This window comes from Chelonia mydas, chromosome 6, assembly GCF_015237465.2.
Source record: "Chelonia mydas isolate rCheMyd1 chromosome 6, rCheMyd1.pri.v2, whole genome shotgun sequence".
NCBI classification, from domain to species: Eukaryota; Metazoa; Chordata; order Testudines; family Cheloniidae; genus Chelonia; species Chelonia mydas.
The window spans coordinates 60209940-60224127 of record NC_051246.2 but is presented as its reverse complement, the minus strand read 5'-3'; the positions used below and the strand labels follow the sequence as shown (position 1 = coordinate 60224127).

At 48.5% G+C, this 14188-nt stretch overlaps 1 protein-coding gene across 6 annotated transcripts in view; it reads right to left on the bottom strand.

The window, feature by feature from the left end:
• Nucleotides 1-14188, bottom strand: part of MAPK8IP1 (mitogen-activated protein kinase 8 interacting protein 1) — a 47424-nt gene that overhangs the window by 19390 nt on the left and 13846 nt on the right. For 3 of the 6 annotated variants that reach the window (XM_037900132.2, XM_037900133.2, XM_043549978.1), the window contains one exon: nt 1546-1779. In XM_037900132.2, the coding sequence (XP_037756060.1) occupies nt 1546-1779 (234 nt within the window). Of the gene's footprint in view, nt 1-1545; nt 1780-2940; nt 3456-5641; nt 5736-12317; nt 12390-14188 lie in introns of those variants that run through there. The other 3 variants (XM_037900131.2, XM_043549979.1, XM_043549977.1) reach the window with 3 other exon arrangements.

The window sequence follows — 14188 nt, the reverse complement described above, 5'->3', positions numbered from 1 at the left end:
AACAGAGAATGATAAAAATAGCCTTTTGTATGTATCGCACCATGCACTGCTTTGCAAACTCTGCAGGAGACAGCCGAGCGAAGGGATTCCTGCCACTGCACACAACACTGAAATGCAGCCCCCTTGCAGATAGAACAGCAATGCTGCACAGTTGCTTAGGAGAGAAAGTGAAGAAGCATCTTCTGTCTAGCTGAAACTGCAGGGGGAATTTAGGGCAACAGAATGGAATCACCCGAAGCACCACCAGTCAGGACATTGGGCTCCTATCTTACTCAGAAGAGAGCACCAGCACCGTACCCTCCAGCACTGACTGTGCTGGGACATGGGGGTCAGCAAGCATCCCCTACCAAGTCACCCGCACTACCTGCAGCAGCCCCTGCACGTTCAGACTTAGGAGCTCTCCCATCCGCATCCTGACCAGGCTGACCTGCCTTTTCCTCTGAGAGCAGACGGGTGAGATAGACTGACTACAGCCTCCAGCTGAACCATCCAGCCCCTTGCTATAGCCCGAAGCTTTCCAGTACCCATCACACTGCTTTTCCCTGCATGTCCTCCTGGATGACTTCCCCTCCCACCTCTGGCCCAGCACACTCTGCTCAATGGCTCATTCATAAATTTGTCACTTCGTGACTCATTTACTGAAGCTCTCCCCTGTGGCCTCCCAAAGCTGCTCCACCTGAAATCCAGCCCCCAAACCCCACAATCGCTTCTCCACCACCAGACTGACCTGCCATGGCTATGCCCCTATCTACCTCCTCTCAGACTCCTCATCCCCCCTGGAGGCTGACTCTTTGCTCCTGCCCCTCCACTCCCTGCCTGACCAGTGCCCCACCAGGCCTCTGTCACTGTCCTGTGGTGACTCACCCAGACCCATCACTGCCTCCCACCCTCCAGACAATGATTTCTAGGGGTCAGTAGGACAAAGTGACCCTGGACAACCCCGCAGTACTCAGGGCAGAAGGCCCTGGCTCAGCATCTCTGCCAGGCCAGCATCCTGGTGCTGCCTTCTTGGATTGCTCACTGGGAATCTCGGCAGGGGACACCATATCCCTCCAAGCCTCACCTAATTATCTGGGTGTTAACAAGTGATCTCAGAGGAGAGGGACATGTGACTCCCCTGCCATTCAACAGCTCCAACCCAAAAGCAAGGGAGAAGATTTCAACCCCCCCACGCCCACTTTCTGCCTCCACGTCACTCTCATGGTTTCAGCCGCTTCCATTCACCAGCTGAGCTGTGTCATCCCAAACAAAAGCCTCTGGAAAAGGGATTAACCCCCTCCTCACCCCGCACCAGAGGCTGAGTTACATAGGCTGGAGCTTGGCCCAATACCACCCAGCAGCTCTCACCTCCCCAATTGCTACTGCCACTGCCAAGCTCGCTTGAGGCCCCAAGGAGATAACTGGCATCTGGGGCCATCGGGAGGTTGGGAATCCTCCCTAGGAACCCAGGGGACAGGCAAAGAGAGAGGGGGATTTGAAATGCACCCATCCTCACCCTAGGTTCTAGGCCCCTCATCCCCTGGACATGCTCCAATCCAGGCGTACCTGGGTCCGAGGCACCTGTGGGAAGAGGTTGAGAGTTGTGGGCCGCTTGGGTCTGTAGGTGTCCATGGTTACTGGCGGGGGCTCCTTCTTGAGCGGCTCTGGGGCGGTTTCCTCTTCGGCAGAGGTCTCCCCGGCAGCATCGATCAGGTCCAGCTGAAGCATCTCTGCCTGGAGCCGGCTCGCCTCCCCGCTGCCCACCCCCAGGCAGCTATTGGTCTGCAGGCTCACATGGCTCTGGGAGGATTAAGAGACAGAATCATGAGACTGGGAGGGAAGGTCGGGCAGTCGCATCGCATCACATCAGCCCCTGAGGGAAGGAGGGAGGGAGCCAGAGCTGGGCTGCTGCAGCAGCAAGGCTGTGCTGAGCTGCCTTTTATTTTCAAGGGGACAGGAAAAAATATTCAAGTCTCCAAGAGCAGCTAAAAGCAAAGGTTTCCATGTTCCCGCACCGCAGGCACAGGGCACCGACACAGCTTCTTTATTAATACAACCGCTTCAGCTCCCTGCCCAGACATTGCAGCTACAATTGCAGCAACATGGCTATTCTCTGGTTCATAACAAGCGGCGACATTGTAAGTGCCATCGGCAGGGAGGGAGAGACACAGGGGCACTAAGATTACACTGGCTGATACCATGAGAAACACATTAGGTTACACCAGAAACACAGTTTGAAATGCAGTCCCTCAGTCACTCCACAGAATCACAGGCAGCAGAAAGATCCTGTTAGTCCAGCAGCAGCTCCTCCTCCCAGGGCCCAGGCAGGACGGGTTCCTACAGTCAATTCTCCAAGACTGTCCCTGTCTAGCTTTAAAAGACCCAGGTGATCGCACTGCCAGCCCTTCCCCTGGGAGACTGTTCCACAGACTCATGCATTTCACTGCCAGGGCGTATCTCCTGAGAGTTTCCCTTCTCCATTTCACCCCATTCTGCCAGCTATACCTTTACTTATCCTGTTAAAGAGCCCAAATCTGCACGGGATGCAGCAGAGCTTGTTTCCAGCTCTTGGACTGTAGGTGGTAGAATTTTTCCATTGTCTCTTTGCTGAAACCGATGGGGTTGTACATGATAAGAATTGGACTTTAAATATTAGTACGAGTAGCTTGGCCCAGGGTAGATACCTACATCTATTGTGCATACATTGATATAGAAATAGTTCCTCTCTGTCAGAAGGGCAGCCCTGCCCTGAGCACCCTCATGCTGTAGGCCACAGCACAGTAAGTGCACCTGCCTCAGTTTCCCTCCTTCTGAGTCCTCAGAAATGAAGCTGCCCAGTCTTCCCAAGTATAAACATTGCCCCTGTGAGGTTCATTTAGTACGGAAGTCCCATGTACAGAAACCATGACAGAAGTCCCACAGCCACAGTGCACATCTCCCCCAGCAACATGCAGTCCTCACCTCCTTCCCCAAACCATGGGTCTCCAGCACAGTCCCAGCATCCCTTACCACACCCCAGCTCTCCAGGGCAGTCCTCTCCTGTCCTCGTACCAGGACAGCCACTCCAGCCCTTCCAACTGGAGTGCAACCCCCGCTTCCCAGCATGAACCCCCCCAGCCTCTCTGCTGGGAGCATCCCTCACTCCCCCGGCCTTCCCATGGTTCCTCTGGGTCCAGCTCTCTGGCCCAGGAGATGCCAACAGCTAAACAGTTCCTCTGCCGCTCCTCTGCCGTCAGCCTTCTGGCTCTGGCTTGGGGATACCAGCTAGCACACCCCTCTCGCTGCTCTTCTGACTTCAGCCTTCTCCCAGGAAACACCTGCTTCTTTCCAGGACTCCTCCAGTCCCCTGATTGCTCTCCCCTGCCCTTCTTGACTTAGCCAGTCTGCTCTGACTCACTGGGACTCCACCCCCTGCCAGGTCTCTCTTTTGCTAGATCTCCCTTCATCACTGGGTATCCCCCAGTCCATTATAGCCCCCAGGTGCTGCCCCACCATCTTAACTGGCCATGGGAGCACCTGTACTGGCACGGGGGCACTGGATATACTTCATTTACTGGGGCCAGTCACCTTGTGACACTCTCCTTCCTGGATGCTAACACCCTTCAAAGCACGTGTAAACTATCAGCTTCCCGCTCTCCTGGTAGTTATATAGTCAAATTGGACAGATTGAGCTTGTTCTTGTTTTCTGTCTTGGTATCAACATTGGTGCCAATCATCAGGGCAGCAGAGTGCCTTAGAACACCCCAGAACTATAAATACAGTCTGTCTTGGTTTCTCTGTCCCAGTTGGTTGGATTCTCTTTTTAATCATCCTTTATTTTAGCAGATGCCAAGTTTGTTCTGCTCAGAAGGCACCAAGACTCATGGTTCTTCTGATCCCTTCCAGGATCAAGTCCCACAGCTGCAGAAAGAGCTCTGACCCCTGCAACTGCAGGTCTCACCCTTGGGATAGACAATCCCACTCTCCAGAGGACCATAGCTGCCACGTACAAGCATGATCTCAGGAGGTGAGGGCTAGTCTGAACTGGATTGAAACCTTGAACTGAACTCAGCATCCAATGGGGCATCAGTGTAGGGGATTGGACTAGATGACCTCCTGAGGTCTCTTCCAACCCTAATAGTCTATGATTCTGTGTAGGGTTAGGGCACTGAAATGATGAGTTCTCAGTGGCCTGTGCTGCTGGGTAAGCAGGTAGCTGCATTTTGAACCAAGTGGAGCTGCTTAAGATAAATGGTTTAATTCCTGTAGTGTGTGTTGCAATAATCAAGCCTTGAGGTCAGACATTGGTGGGTCCCTGTGGCCAACAGGATGGGCTGAAGTCTCCCGAACAGGCAGAAGTAGGAGAGAGCATTTTACACAAAGAGTGCCAGCCGTGAATCCAGCAGGACTCCAAGGCTGTAGGCAGACCTGACATCCTCAGAGCAGCTGCCTGGGATACAAGGAGGCATGATGGTGGCAGTGGATATTTTGATCTGCTTCCATCTCCCCATGAACATCAACTCCATCTTTCTTCATATATCAATCCCTTTTGCCTTTCACGTCTCTGTCAGGATCCAAATACTGCCGCCCATAAAATTCTGGCAGCAGTAGCTGCTGCCATCACACACACCTAAAATGAGCCTTTGGCCCCAGTGTCTGTGCTGTTGGTACTCGTAGCTGTTACCAGAGAAACCCAGTCTCCTGTATTCAGGTCCTGGCAGGGAGTATGTGAGCACCTGCAGACAGCACATCACTCTGGCCTCCCATTGAAAACCAGCCTACATGCAAAGTTTCAGTCCTAATCTACAAGGCCAAGTACAGCATTGGCACAAACTATACCAAGAGTCACTGGGAGTACTCTGCTCCCCCAGCCATTCAAGATTCCTCCCCATAACACTGCAAACAGGAGAGCATCACTGATCCTTGAACTGTACTCTAGGCTTGGCCTTTCCACTACCTCACTCCCACGTACAGAGGGATTCGCCTCTGAACTGGTGAGGAGCAGCATGGATCATGAGAACACTGAGTCCAACCAAGAGCATATGGGTGTGTGAGCAAGCACATATGAGAGAGCCAGTGTCCATCAAGACTAAGGCCCCAATTCTGCAACTGGATCCACACAGGCAGATGCACCTGTGTGGTGCCCCGCTGATGTCCGTGGGACTCTGTGCAGTCATGGTGATCACTACTGGCTTGGGGCCTAAGGCAGCAGGGGAGACAGACAGGTGATGCTGCTGCTTGCAACCTCAGAGAGAGGGGTTCTTGCAAGTGAAGTGGAGTAGTGTAAATTAGTAGGGTGCTGCACAAAGACAGGTCCCATAGCTAACTGGTCTGTAAAACAGTAAACGCCCCTATGCTGCAACCTTGTGAGTAGGTGTCCACATCCCCCAGTCCTGGGCTGCTGCTTGCTTCTTCCAGGCCATAAGGATGGTAGCTGTGACCTCTGGCCCTGCAAGTTGGAAGGGGCTGGGTTATAGTGGAAAAAACAGGGACAAAGCCTGCAGCTGCGCCAATTTTTCCAGCTTATTTTTATATAAAATGGGATTTATGCAGGAAATGCTGAGCAGCTCCAAAATGGCAGAGCTGTAATTCCTTCTAATATATTAAGCCAGGCTTTGCCCCTGATCCCTCCCCCTGTGTAATCCCCAGCAGCCTGAGAAAGGCAACTGCACGCTTTACTCACCACCCCAGCATCTGCTGTACTAGCACAGTGGCGCTGTGAATGCTACTGGCAGTACTAACCAGCCCTATCCTGGGCCCGCTGAGATACTCCAGGATCCCCTTAGACCTGTTGCTCCTGGCCTCCGCTGCCACCTGCAGGGCATTTCTAAGAACTACGTTATCATAAGGAGAAGAATGGTGGGACACAGGGGAGTAGAGCTTTGCTTCTCGAAGGCATTATGGTAGAAACAAAAGGGCAACATTTTCAACTGCAGCTGAAGTCAAGGGCAGCTGTAGCTGCTCAGCACTTCTGAAAATCAGACCCGTGTGGCTCAAGCTCCGCACCTGAACACCGAGGCACCCAAAGTTAGTGGCCACCTTGAAGCTAGGGTCTCCAACTGTCTCATTGCACAAACCCAAACATCCTTGCCCCACGCCTTCCCCGAGGCCCCGCTCCTGTCCCACCCCTTCTTTGAGGCCCTGTCCCTGCTCACTCCAACACCTCTCCCTCTGTCGCTCGCTTTCCCCCACCCTGGCTGGGTCAGGGGGTTGGGGTGTGGGAGAGTGTGAAGGATGCAGGCTCCGTCCAGGTGGCACTTACCTTGGGCAGCTCCTGAAAGCGACTAGCACATCCCTCTGACAGCAGCTCCTAGGCAGGGGTGCAGGGGGTCTCCAAGCGCTGCCCCTGCCTGCAGACACCGCCCCTGCAGCTCCCATTGGCCTCAATTCCCAGCCAATGGGAGCTGCGGAGGTGGCGCTCGGGGTGTGGGCAGTGCCGCGGAGACCCACTGCCCCTCCCCCCTCCAGGGGCTGCAGGGACATGCAATCTGCTTCTGGGAGTGGTGCAGAGTGATGCAGGTAGGGAGCCTGCCTTAGCTCCGCTGCACCGCCGGATTTTTAGCACATAAAATCTCCCAGATTGGCTTCAGTAGTCTCCGGGAGATAGAGCCTGATTCCGGGAGACTCCTGGCAAAACTGGGAGGACTGGCAACCTTAGTTGAAGCAAAAAGAAAAGGAGTACTTGTGGCACCTTAGAGACTAACCAATTTATTTGAGCATAAGCTTTCGTGAGCGACAGCTCACTTCATCGGATGCATAGTTTGCCCAAAATTTTTCAAACGCTGGGCCACCACTTAGACCCAGAGATGCCCGTCTCCGAGACAGAGGGACCTGGTATTCAGCGATGACTGAGGCAGGTTTAGGGCAATATATTTATTTAACAAACAAGTCAAAACCCATATGCAGTAAACGGAATTTCTGTTACTGTACTCTAGCCTGGCTATATTTCCTGCCTCAGCCTCTGCAACTGGTTCCCCATCTCTGTGCATGAGTCAACAGGCCATGTGGCTCTGGACAGTATTCTGCAGGAGGGATGGCAATTATAACACTCCTTGCTGAAGCTTAACCCTTTGTAGCAGGCCTGCCCTTTACAGTTTTGTGATAAATTTCCTGCTTGAACAAATTCTAACAACTAGAGGGATTATCAACTTTTTTACATATTGTTACGCTATCAACAGGTCTCAGACAATCTTTTTGACAATTTCAAGAGTCTTCCAGAAGTACCATAAAGCAAAATGTCCTTCCATGTCTTCAGTGGCTTGTTCAGTCTTTTTCCTGCAGTCCAGAACAGGATTGATCCATGCTGGTTATTGTACAGCCAGTGTATCTGCTCTCACTCTGCTGGCTGCTCGTTTGCTCTCTCAGTCACATTCTCAGGTACTTTAGAAGACATCTGAGCAAAATGCTTTCACTTTCTGTTGATCATGAAATATGGATGAGATGACATTCCTTTAATCACTGCAGCCTTTAGTGGCCACTATCTTTTAAAATTCAAACATAGTCTTTGAGTATTTAAAAACAAAAGAACTATGGTAAGGGTCTTCCTCCTCTTTAATAATTTTCTATCAGTTTTAACTTGTCTGACCTCTTTGCTGAAAATCAGTTATTTGCCATCCTTTGGTTATGTCTTGTGTCTGGTAATAGGCCATGTCTATTATACAGAAGTTTTGCTGGTAGTTTTTCACATTGCAGAGGTGCTGCTCTGTAGCTGAGCAGAGCTAAAAATGGCTCTGCTCTTGCATCAATTGCTTTTCTGAGCCAGTCCTTCACTATACTCTACAATCTGCTAATCCATCCCTATCTTTGCAGAAACTTCTGAATTTCAACACGAATTCCCTATTCTTGAGGTGTGGTCCCCTGTCCACTACTTCAGACCATGACATTTTATGGAATCCCCTGCTACACAAACATTGATTTAATGGGCCTGAGCCGGATTGCCTTGAAGTTGTGATACATTTAAGTGTCGAGCTTTGGGAAAGTTGCTAAAATAGTCTACAATAAGGTCATCATGTTTTTTTCCAGAACAAACAAATCTAATTCAGACTGTGTCCTCTGTTCTCTCTGTTGTACATCTCTGTACTTCCATCAGGTTTCACACACACTCACCATTTTGTCAACGTCACTGTTCTCTATGGACAGAATATGACTTCTCCCGTTCTTCTTGGTTTAGTCATTCCCAGGAGTACTTCCTCTATTTTTTCCAACTTTTCCCTCCCACCACTGGGGGAATGACTTGTGGAAATGACTATATCTGTACCTTTCTTTGCAGGCTCACCTGTATATTGGGAGTGGGAGGGTGAGAGAGGTGTGGATTTCTCCGTCCATTACCTATAGCTTGTATTACTCCTCATAGTATTTCATCCTTAGTCTGTTTTCCTCTTTATAGTTCATCCCATATTCTTAGTGATACCACATGAGGCTTTTATCATCAGGTTCACATGGACTGTCATGGCTTGTTCCAGGTCACCTCATGGGTCAGCAAGTGGAGCATGTGGTCTTGATAGTGCATATGCCGCTATTTGACAATGCCAGTAATTGCTATATTCTTGACTGTGCTTCTCCACCTCCTTTTATGTATCACAGTCATTGCTTTATGGTCCATTTCAGGTTTGAAAGGTACAGCCATAGAAAGACATGAGACTTTGTACAGCCATACACAAGGCCTAGCATCTTTTGATTTGCAAATTCTCTGACACTGTCACAGCTCTTGCAGCATATGTGACAGGCAGACATTCAGTCCCATGGCTCCTTTTGAAACATCTGTTGAGTGTTTGAACTCTGTGTGTTGAAGCATTACAGCACTAGTGCTGAAGTCAGTACATATTACGAATCCTTTAACTCTGTCATACTCCAACATCCAGATCCATTCTGTATCTATGTGACGGCATTATCTTAGGTGAGTTGTTTGAGCTGCATAGGTGGGTAAAAACTTACAGTTCTAAGTCAAGATGCCTTGCAGACTCAGAATGTCTTTATCTTTGGGTCTCTGCATATTCACTAGTGCTTGAATCTTGAGAATCTGTCACTTTTTGTGGTCCACTTCTCTGCTCAGTAGGTGATTTCAGTAACTCAAAATGGACACTTCGACCCTGTTGGTTGTTTCTTCTTGTGGTTTCCAATCACTTCTGCAGTTGTCCCTGAAGTTCAGTTGTGGAGCTGCCCCAAATTATGATAGCATAAATGTACATTTTTTCTCCTGAGAGACATTCCTGCATCTGGGACACTGTGCAGAGAAATACTTCCTGGTGCCAAATATGTTCTGAAAGGCAACCTCACAAGGCAGCCAAATGGTGCATTGAAAGTGTAAATCTCAAAGCTTTATGTCCAGAGTATCTGCCAAAACCCTGCTGATGCATCCAATTTGCTAAAGAATTTGGCTCCTGCCATCTCAGCAAATGTCTTTCTCCTTGTGGCAAATGTAACCTCCCCTTGTGATGTTCTTGTTCAGCTCCTTGGGTCAGAACCAAGTTCTGAGTCTGCCTCCCCTTTCACTCAACAGTTACTAAGGAGTGAATCCTGACTGTTGATTCTCCTGCTCTATGAATGATGCCGTCTGTCATGTTTTGCAACTTTTTCTCTGGTTTCTGTAGGAACTCATCTGCTGGCATGTAAAACAGACTCCTGACCGCCTGTAACTATCTATGTCACCAGGATCACATCTGGGATCACATCTTCATTTGATGCAGCTAGTGCTTTCACATATGGTTCAAGATTAATATCTGTTACTCTGATTCCCTGTGGCATACACTCTTGGTCAAGCCAAGCATCTCATGTGCAGAAATAAACACCTGGTTGCTTTCTTCAACGAGCTACTACAAACTCTTGTTTTACTGCCTTGCCTCTGAACTCCCCCAGGACTGGAACTGGAGCTGACAGCTCTATGTCACCTTTGACTTTTCAAGCTGTACACTTCCTTTAAACCTCTCTATTGCCATTTCTATCATTGCTTTCACTTATGCTCCTGGGGTGATTTTATACATTCCAAGTAGGCCATTTGTGCATATTTTTAGTAGCCATTCTTCCGTGTGCAAGGTTCCCTTCTTAGTTGTATTTATGAATAACTCATTCTCATTCTCCACCTATTTACCATTGTGGGCAGCATCCAATACTATCTGTATGGCCCTGAGGATGTCACATGGGCCGCAGCTCTGTGCTGATTGGGCTGTTGGTTGAAAAACACTGCCCTAGAGGAATCCTCAAACTCCACTTTTAACCTGCATGTTTTTGCAAAGTGGTTATTACAGATTTTACATGTGTGTATACATTACATGACATACAAAACACTACACTGAGAAAATGTTATGGCTGCAAAGTCAAGCACAGCACTCAGAAGTTAGGAATTGTCAGTGCAACCTTAATTTGGCCCCCTGGTGCATATGTCTTATGACACAGACTTTAATTACATGATCATATACTATTTATTTCCACAGGTCCCCTGCCTCCTTCAGTGCACAGGATCCCAAGTCAGTGTCCCAGTGCCTCCACACCATCTCGGCCCCTTGTCCCTAGTCTCTCCCTTGGACCCTCTCTTTGCTCTACGTCCCAGTTTATACTCCTGCCTCCCTCCCCACCTCCAGCATCTCATTCTTCTGCATTCACATCAGGCTCTTTCCTCATCATCATCCATGCTGCCTTGGTACCAGTGAAGGAAGCACTGAGAGCACAGAAAAGTGTCTCTCTGCTCTCACTTCTCAAGTCCTGAGACACCACGGCCCCTGGCTGCAGGGAAAGTGCTGCTCAGCCCCTGTAGTCCTGGGCTGGAACATGCATGAGACAGTTGGCACATATGAGCATTGAGGGGCTGGATCATTCTCAGGATGCACAGAATCTCCAGAGAATTTAGCTGCCAAACTCTAGCATGTCTCTATTGAGTTTGTGCTAACTGATTTCCAGAGGCTTACAACTTGGCCAAATTTGGGTGGATCTTCATGGCGACAACAAAAGCCACATTCCTGATGCCAAATTTCAGATCTCTGGATCAAAGTATAGAGGCACTACATCTCCTCAACAAAATGGTTGTAAGAATTTTTTTATAAATGGGCAAAACAATGTATTTTTCCCTAATCTTGTTCCAAGAAACCAGTGAACTGTCTTTGCTGACATTTTTTGGAAAATTTCAACCTGAGACTGATATCCAACATGACAAATTTTAGCCCAGATGGTTAAAGTTTAGCAAAGTTATAACCGACTGCAAATAGGGTCTTATAATGGCAAATGTTGGGCACCCTTACTCACAGGTTTCAGAGTAGCAGCCATGTTAGTCTGTATTCGCAAAAAGAAAAGGAGTACTTGTGGCACTTTAGAGACTAACCAATTTATTTGAGCATAAGCTTTCGTGAGCTACAGCTCACTTCATCGGATGTGCTGTAGCTCACAAAAGCTTATGCTCAAATAAATTGGTTAGTCTCTAAGGTGCCACAAGTACTCCTTTTCTTCTTACTCACAGGTGTCACTATCTGCACCCCTTTTAATATCCTGGATATTTTCTCAATACTGGATATCCTCTCTATGCTAACTTCAGCTGCTACATTGCTTACATCCTTCCTTGTTTGGTTTCCTCTTACCCTTTTATTTTTGAAAGCTTTTCCTTCCTACCTACCTGTCTACCTACCTACCAGGTGCACTGAGCCTTGCTGGCCTGTCTTTACATTTCTAGTTATTTCACTGCATGGCAGATGCACAATAGCCAAGAACTGCATTAGTGTCAAGATTCTCTAAAGTGCCCTGCATTTTTGGGTTCCCAATTTGAAATACCTTGAAGTGGCTTGATTTTCAGAAGACACCCATCCTCTGTAAAACAGGCCTCATTAAGGTGTCTCAGGTTGGCCACCCAAAAACTTTGGGTACTTTAGAAAGTCTTGATCCCTGCCTTTCCAAGTATCAGGTCTATGTCCTTCTGTTCCTTTCACATACCTCTTTACTGTTGGACCCCAAAACCCTTCAGTCCGTAATGCAGGAGTCCTGATAATCTAAATTCACAAAATTGGCTTTTTAATTTTAAGTCTGGGATGAATTCTTAACATTTCCCCTTCTTTGTGGCTCCTTATCCAGAAAATTCATTTTTCATATGGAACATTTTTTTCTAAAGACACAACGATTCTCACACCTGTATATTACTTCTTCAAAGCTTTCTTCTTTAATATGGAAGACATCGTAAACATCCCATGTTTCTGCTACTGCTCAACCCATGCAATTTTTCACTCATCCTCCATTTTATTAGCCTCTGTGGCTCACAGACAGTTCAAATGGCAGTTTGAACCTTTTTCAGGTCTCCTCAGTATTCCCCAGAATGTTTAAGGCTGGTGAGGGATTTACATGTTACACATCCACAGGTTTCAGAGCAACCATTTTTATTTCACCTGTCTCTTCACTGTAGTCAGCGTCCCTTTTATCACACATTTCCAATCTGCGTCCTCTTTCCCTTCATTCACCTGCACTTGAGAGAGAGAATCTGTGCAAGTCAACAGGACATGCAGCACTGAATGTTGCAACTTAAAACTCCTTGCTGAAGTTAAACTCATTATCGCCACAGCTGGCACATCACTAGATTCCAGCAGCAAGAAGAGGGTTAACGCAACATTTATAGAGCACCTAGCCTGCTGGTGCTAGGGAGCTGATAAAATTTTTAGTTCTAACATACAAACAAAGGGGGAAATTCCCAAGTCTTGCCTTACCGTTTTATCTGTCACCAGCAACACCAGGTCCCACATGCTCCCAAGGGGCAGCCCATGCGCAGTGCACTGCAGCAGTATCACCTCAGGATGCCACGGGCAAAAGATCTGTGCACTCTTTATACAGAGTATGCCCAAGAAAGAGTGCTCTTAGCCACAGCTGCTGCCTGGGTATCCAGGAGCCACTGGGATCTTAATGGCAGGAATGACCCTTAGTCAAGGAGGGGGTTGATATACCTTCTGCTATTGCTTCCACTGGCCCACAGAAAAACTTGGCTGATCCTCAGGCAACTTTGCCCTCAGATTTGATAAGTTTGCTGTATTGCCAGACAAACAGAGATCCAGAGCTGACTGTCTGTGTGCCCACACCTCCTCAAGGAGGTATGACAGCCCACTATGAAACTGGAAATCAGGCTGGGCAAAAACATTCCAACTGCTCCCTATCCCATCAGATTCCAGCTTCTCACCCACCTACAATGCCTTACAGAACATCACCCTTCACCCAGAACCTACATTTCTGCCACTACCCTACACTCACCCTAGCCCTTTCGCTGTCTTGGATTTGCTTCTTCACTTGCGGTGTGCCCTTTATGCTTGGAACTTCATCAGATTCAAAAAGGATTCAGCATTTAAATGGATAATGGGAACACCCAGAGTTACATTAGCTAAGGTTAGAAACATACAAGGAATATAAATCCTCCTGCTTCAGTCGAACCAGCCACTAACTGATGGGGTAGAGAAGAAGCTTCCCCCAGGAACAGGGGCCTCTTTGATTGTCCATTTCAAGGTTTCTTGCACCTTCCTCTGAAATGTCTGGTACTAGCCATTATCAGAGACAGGATACTGTACTACAAGAACCACTGGTCTCAGCTGGTATGGCATGTCCTATCTTCCATTGTCTGTCCAATTCTCTCTCCTCATTCAAATCCCCCTAAGATCTTCTCCAGAAATGCTCCTTCCCTGAGCTCCTGCCTGGATCAGCATGGAGCTCCCTGGGGACAGGGGCATGTCTTTCGCTTATTCTCTGAGGGATTTATTCTAGCTGCGGAAGGCTAGCTCATTAGTATCTTGCTCCATGAATAAAACAGAGAAAAGGCACAGACATAGCAAATCCCCTGGCCTGCTTCCAATTGCTCAAAGGGCTTTCACCTTTCACTTCAGCCCCCTCCCACAGTGAGAGAGAACCACTCTAATGGTGGCCCAGTCATGGTGTTGCTGACAGGAACTGCCAGAACTTGGTGCCTTGGAATCATAAGGACATCAGCAGGAAACTTACAGATTTACCTGAGATGGTTTCACACGCAGTTCCTTAGGTACCAGGGCCTGCAATGGGGTCAGACTGAAAGAGCTCTCCCTTGGGCTGGGAGTAATAGAATCTGTGCCAGGGTCAGATGGGGAGATAGCTCGTCAGGGTGCGGGTAGGGATAATGGAGTTTTGCACTGGCATCAAAAGGGACAAGAAGGCCATCAAGACGGAAGGTGGGAAGTTAATAGGTTCTGTGCCAGGGTCAGATGGGGAGAGACTTCCATTGGGCTGGGGTTAAAAGGGTCCATGCTGA